At 39.9% G+C, this 7036-nt stretch overlaps 1 protein-coding gene across 1 annotated transcript in view; it reads right to left on the reverse strand.

The window, feature by feature from the left end:
• The window catches only part of grk6 (G protein-coupled receptor kinase 6), an 87432-nt gene extending 81088 nt beyond the window's left edge, over positions 1-6344 (reverse strand). Inside the window, exon 1 of the mRNA XM_042008673.1 lies at positions 6107-6344. Within this exon, the coding sequence (XP_041864607.1) occupies positions 6107-6158 (52 nt within the window). The 5' untranslated portion in view covers positions 6159-6344. The remainder of the gene's footprint in view (positions 1-6106) is intronic.
• Between the last annotated feature and the right edge of the window lie 692 nt (positions 6345-7036).

The following is a 7036-nucleotide window of genomic DNA, read 5'->3' on the forward strand; positions in this document are numbered from 1 at the left end:
ATCTAGCTTGGCCGAAGCCTCATCAGAAATGGTCTCCATGGAAACGGAAGGCCAAAAGGCTGAGGTATGACACATGACACAAGAACTGGACTGAAAATCAGATGCAACAGGTCTAGTGGAGGGATGGATCCTCCACAGAACCCAAACCTCAACAGGTCTGATGGAGGAATGGATCCTTCCCAGAACCTGAACCTCAACAGGTCTGATGGAGGAACGGATCCTCCACAGAACCCGGACCTCAACAGGTCTGGTGGAGGGATGGATCCTCCACAGAACCTGGATCTCAACATTACTGAAGTAGTGTGGGTTCATCTGGACAAAGAACAGAACAAAGAAGAGCTTTGGAAAGTCCTTTAAGGATTCTGGAGAACTATTCCTGCAGACTCTATTGAGGATTGGTGGGAACTATTAAGGTATTAGAGATTATTCAAGTGTCCAAGGACAGTTTTTATTATTCAAAACAATTATTTATGAAAAACATTAATAGCAAAGCACTACTGGGAGAAACTCGAAACTCAGGATTAAATGTTGGTATCAGTCTCAAGGCGAGTCTGTACATGTCAATCAGGTATCAAACATGCAGAGATGACGAAGGAGGATATAAATCAGAGCGCTGACATTTACATGAGGGTTCAGACTGTTGAGAATAATGCTTCTTAGAATCAAATATTCACTTTCACTTTATTTTCTATTTATGTCTTCCTGTTTTCCTACATTACATAAAACATAAAGGCCTGTTTATCCTTCTCCAGACTACTGTACATGGAATAATCTGACCATTAAAATGGACTGAACTTCATCCACAAACCTGGCAGTTACCACTAGTGCCTCGAAGCAAGTGTTGCAGAGTCTCATCAATCAAGTTTGTTCTGATTATTTTCTGCTTGTCCAACTAATATATCCTCAGGAGAAATGTCCCCCAAGAAGGCTCAGTTCCTGCTCAGTTGATGCAGAGTTTCCCAAATGGTCAAATAGTTGAAATCAGGTGATTATATAATAATGAAAAAAGGGAAACAGAATCAGGGTCAAAGATCATACTGGTTAGGAGTGATTCTCAGGTTATAAGCAGTGTAAAATGACGTTATTCCAGTTAAAGGTGTCAGGATCTGTGAGTTTATGGTTTAGTTTTAGTCTTTTGGATCTCATTGTCTCAGTCCTGTCTAGTTTCCTGTTTTATTTTGTAGGTTCATCCCCTTCTGTTTACTTCCTGTTCATCAGCGCACCTGGTTTCTGGTCGGCTTTATGCTGCTATATCTATTCATACATTTATTTTACATCATTTTAGACTCATAATCTGATGACTGAGGCTGTCCTGGAAACATCATGTCTGCATGCTAACTGGGATTAAAAGACATTAAAGATTAAAGAAACGAAACAGGAAAAAAATGTAAAAATAAAAAGTTAACTTAAATGGGGAAAACATGTTTGTTCATTGGATTTCCACAAAGAAGGTTTAAAACTGCCTTTAAGTGTGTTTTGTTGCTTTAAAAATGTAGATGAGCAGAAATGTGTTGGTCTCGTAGCTGCACATGAGCAGCAGAGTGAAACTTTTTTTCTTTGATTTTTCATTTTACTTCCTGTGTGGACGGGTTTCATTTTGGTCTCTTTTACTCCCACATGATGGCTGAATATTTGCATAAATACCAGCTCAGTTGCTTCATTACCAGATCAATGTAATGAATGTAGCCGACTGCACGATCGAGAGAAGCGACTTACGACCTTTATAGGTCCTATATTATACATATTGTCAACAATTTCATATGGGTGTCAGAGGTCCAACAACATTGTTTTTAAAAGTGTGTTACCCCAAATTCAGACTTGGTCCTTAATTTCAGCCATTCCAAAAGTAGCTCTAGTGAGCTCTACTGAGAACGGGCTGTTTCTGTGTCTGAACCTTTAAATGTTCATGAGTGGTGCCTGTCCATGTCCACTCCATGCCCCTATGGGATAGATCCGGCTTTCGCTGGTGCCCACTTGGTGATTTTAGAGGACAAGTACAGCTAGCTAGGGGGCGGGTCAATGACAGTATTCACTACCAGGGAAATGGTTATTTCCCTTTGTGAGGTCACGAAAGGAAAAATCATTGTTTGAGCACACATTCACTAAAAAGTGGAGCAAGCAAGTGAGAGAGGAGAAAGAATTTTCTCATTTTTGGGCCTCATACACAGACTATGAGGACACATGACTTTTTTTTTTTTTTTTTTTTTTTTTTTTTGCCCTGAGGAGATTTGGTTGCCTTCACATCGTCCAGAAAAGATGTTTTATGCTGAACCGTGATCTCAGTCACTTTCTCTTCAAACAGCTTTGGTTCAAGCTTTCCAGGAAATAAATCTACTATGTGTACAAACGGCACAGAAAACCCCTTTATGTGCCTTATTTATAGAGTATGAACCATGGGTTTTCTCTATGAAAGAAATAAAACTATATATGAGCTATTTACATCATCTACTTCAAGAAGTCCACCTCCTAGTACCGGGTTGGACCCCTTTATCCTCCAGAACTGCTTTAATTCCTGGTGTGATAGATGGAACCAGGTGGTGGAAACCTTCCTTAGAGGTTTTGCTCCATATTGACATGACAGCATCACACAGTTGCTGCAGGTTTGTCGGCTGCATCCATAATGAGAATCTCCCGTTCCACCACATCCCAAAGCTGCTCTACTGGACTGAGATCTGGGGACTGTGGAGGCCGTTGGAGTCCAGTGAAGTCATTGTCATGTTCTAGAAAGCAGGTGGAGATGATCTGAGCTTTGTGACATGGTGTACTATCCTGCTGGAAGTAGATGCTACACTGTGGTCATAAAGGGATGGACATGGTGAGCAGCAGAGACAAACTGAAGATAAAAGGAGTCTTTTCTGTGTAAACATCATGAGATACGATGGCTCAACCACCACACATCCTGTCTGTTACGAGCTGCATCGAGGTCGTGAATGAAGTTCATGTTTGCATTTAATTTGCATTTTAGTGTCTTTGAAGAAACAGTGTTTTATTTGTCTTTCCAGGCCCTTCTGTGTAATTCAGGCCCACAATATTTGATCTGGATATTAGACGTCTCATAAAAGTACACAAACAGCTTTTCCATCAATCTCAATGTAAACTACAGCCACCCCCGTATGACCTGAACGACATTTACCACACCAGCAGCTTTTGTTGCACTTAATAAGATAAGAGCTCATAGCAGAAATCATTATTCAGCTCAAACATACTGAGTTACAGTTGCTACTGGGGACGATGGAGCTAATGGGGAGACAACTGGGAATTTATTCATCATTTCTAGATGAATAAAAAAAAGAAAATCCTCCCTGAATTCTGAAGTTAATCAGGCAAAGTAATCAATTTAACCAATGTAGGCCTCAACCTCAGAACAGTGTCATTATTTGTTCTTTACTGAATAAAAACTCATCATTAGAGATTTTCTGGGAAACAATTCTGCACTTATAGATAAATTGCTGATTCTATGTTAATAAAGACATCATTCATTCAGGAAAGCTGCTAGCTGCTAATGGAAAATTCTTTTAAAATAATTCATTTTCCTTTTATTTAAATTAATTCATTGATAATAGACACTAGTTGTTTTTATACGCTGCTACTTCTGTCTTTAACTCTGGGTCTATTCAAATACTGGAATATAGTTAACATTTTTATTTTTTATATTATTTTGAATTACACCTGTAGGAATAGGAATAGGCAACATACGCTAATTCTGATTCATTCAAAGAGCCTACATTTAATTTCTGAGTCCATTTAAATTAAGAAAATGGTGGTGGAAAAAGATAATAGTAATATTTTTCACAATAATAATAATAATAATAATAATAAATTTAAAAATAACAAAAAATCTTAAAATTAATACATTAAGTTTATATTTTAGGAAGACCAGTTCATTTCAATTGACCTGCACTTCTACTGGGACTTTTTATCGTGACTCTCCTTAATGAAGAGCGAAGGCTGGTCCTTCATGGTAGATGACTGCGAGATCCTTTTCATGGCAAACAAAAATCCCATAACCACATCCAGCTAAGTGAAGAATCATGACTCAAGTCCACCATCAAACCTGTGAAGGTTTGTTAGACTTTTGTTAAAAAGCCCGAGCTGTGATAGAGGAGCAAGATCAGCCTGAACCACAGAACCAGGAGGATAAAAGTTTGGAGAAGGCGTGAAATTAAGCAACATGTCTGATTACGTGACAGAAAAAAGAAGCAGCCAAATGAATCCTGCTAGATTCAGACGAATGCTAAAGCAAAACATGTTGATGGTCCATCCAGTGATCTATAATAACAGCATTATTTATAACATCTCATCATAAGAAGATCACTACCACTACTGTGTTGCTAAGAGACCTCTATTAAGACCTGGAAATGATGATGAAGCCACTTCCTGTCAAACTTTCCACCAATCAAAGCTTAAATTGATGGTAATGTCCAATCAGGAGCAGCCAAAGATCAACCAGTGAGCAGAAAGTTCTATGTGTGTCTGAAAAGGCGAAAAATAATGCTCCTCTATGGCTGGAATAAAGCCAAGAAGACGTTTCTGATGCACGGTGGCGCAAAAAAGCAGCTGATGTCTGGATGTTGACTGGGATGAAAAGGGTTCAGCTTCCACATGAATTTTTATAGAAAATAGCAAAAACAAAGCTTTAAGTTTTAAGGGTTGAGCTAATGATGGATCTTATAATGCTGTTTTTCTACTTAGACCTGACAGCAGATTACACATTACAACTTGACTTCCTGGACATGCAATTGATCCCTAAATCCTCAACAATATGTTTACTACCCAAGATACTAAGTCAATTCAAACCTTAATAAAGTAAGTGAAAATATATTAAGACATATTTAATTTCAAATATAGAAAAATCCAAGACTTTTGATAGATATAAAGTACATGAAAGCTTAAAAAGGGGTAATCAATTCTCCTGATAAGTCCACTTTCATTCATGTGTCAAATCAGTGGATTGTTCCTTTAATAAGTTTAAGCTTGACATAATAGCAGAACAAAGCTGTAAATTAAATAAAAGTAAGCTTCTAAAGAGCAAGTTTAAGTCTTCCATGCTGGATGCTTTCCAACTTTCTGCAAACTGAATTATCAGTGTAGGCCCAAAATTCTTCACAGATGTCAGAGGTCACAGTCTGCCCTGATGGGTGCAAACAGCCCAGTCCTGGTCCTCTACAAGCATGGCAGATAAGCTGAATTGAGCAGATAAATTCACAGCGAGGGATCATAACACTCATCTTCCCCGGTCCCCCTGCAGATGGCATTAGGATTATGTTGGCAAAGAGTCAACACAACCTTTGTTTCCTCCTCACAATAACAACAAAGGCCTCTGATGGCTCCCGCCTTCACATAGGAGGTGCTTTTTGGTTTGATTTTTACAGTTAATACAAGTTTTAAAGAGTCTTCCCTGCATGGGAGCTGCTGGATATGAACTGTATCGGCGTTTGTCTTGACTTCCACATTCTGTATTGCATGTCTGATAAGAAAGGGCATGCACGTTAAAATCAAATTAAAACAAACTCCAGTGACAGCACAGTTGCTGTGCCTCACATCCTGTTTCGCAAACTGAAGGACGATGCTGCAACAGCAGCAAGGGAAACCCGAAGTGTCGCTGCAGACACAGTCCACAGCTGCAACCCCTTCCGGACTCCTCTTAATGTGCGTTAATCCTAACAAAACTTTCTTTAAATAAATGTTTATCACACTTCTTTGGGAGGCTTCGTCTTTATATCAACATACACGAAAAAGCTATGCATATTTCAATGTTTCAATTTAAGCGATAATAACTGGCTGGCTCCACTTTGGAGGTGGTTTTTGTGTCATAGATGAATTATTGAGTTTCCTGTGCCCCGAACGAGTAAGAAGGCAAGTTCCCACGCTTTCAAGAGGTTTAATAAAAAACATATCCCATGTCGACTTGAACGACATATATTCACGGTACAGTCTGCTCGCATCATCTAAAAAGATTTGAAAACCAGCCAAGAGGAAGTGCAGTAACAGCTCTTATCACCCATGTCCGGGCATCCCTCCTCCATCCTTCCTGCGCTCCGGACCGGTGCCGTGTCGGCAGGACACGCGGAGAGACGAGCTGTCACACCGCCATCTCCATCCTTACCTTCCCGAGCTTTGAGCAGCACAGTGTTGGCCACGATGTTCTCCAGTTCCATGTTGATGCTGTGTGGGGTTACGGCAGCAGCAGCACGCGGAGCTCCAGGTGGTTCCCCCCCTCCAGCTTCACAGTCACGGCTATCCTTCCTAAACACCGTCCACCACCTCCGCCCACTGCCCAGTCAAGGAGGAAAATTCTATCTGTCTCTGCTTTCCCCACAGTCCTGTCCGGTGACGGTCTGCACCCCTCCTCTGTTCTTCTCCTCCTCTTTCTCCTCCTCCTCCGAGCCACTCCCTCCCTGAAGCGGCTTCCAAAGAGGAGTAAAAACTTAAGAGTGCTCACTCCGTTCTTAAAAAGAAAAAGTCCTTTTGTGTGTGTGTGTGTGTGTGTGTGTGTGTGTGTGTGTGTGTGTGTGTGTGTGTGTGTGTGTGTGTGTGTGTGTGTGTGTGTGTGTGAAACAAATATTTTGGAAAGATCTCTCACTCTGCCCATATTTCCCGTAGCGGTTTAATTTTTTTTAGAATGTTAGAGTAGAACACTTCTATTTATTCACCGTTTATTTGTTTCTTTAACTTTAAATACTTTAACCGTTTTCTTTAACTTTTGGCTCGCCATTACAATATCTTTCAGAAACTAATTGTAATACCAGATAACTGATTTATCACCAAACCTTTCCACTACTTGGAAACCAGTAACACCAAAACTAAAAGAAATGTACTATTTAAACTATCACTTAAAAGTTGCAGTGTGTTTTTTCTTAGAATGAGCCATTTTAATGTATTTGCCATGTGTCCACATACATGATATCTGCCATGTTTGTGCCACTATATATCCTACGGTGTCTCTGAATGGACAAACTCTGTGTGTAAGTTTTAAGCTACTTTAAGCTTTAAAGTACCAGCTTTGTTTGATAGGTCCTAGAGCACAGTTTGGGGT

Source organism: Melanotaenia boesemani, chromosome 15, assembly GCF_017639745.1.
Source record: "Melanotaenia boesemani isolate fMelBoe1 chromosome 15, fMelBoe1.pri, whole genome shotgun sequence".
In the NCBI taxonomy this organism is placed as follows: Eukaryota; Metazoa; Chordata; class Actinopteri; order Atheriniformes; family Melanotaeniidae; genus Melanotaenia; species Melanotaenia boesemani.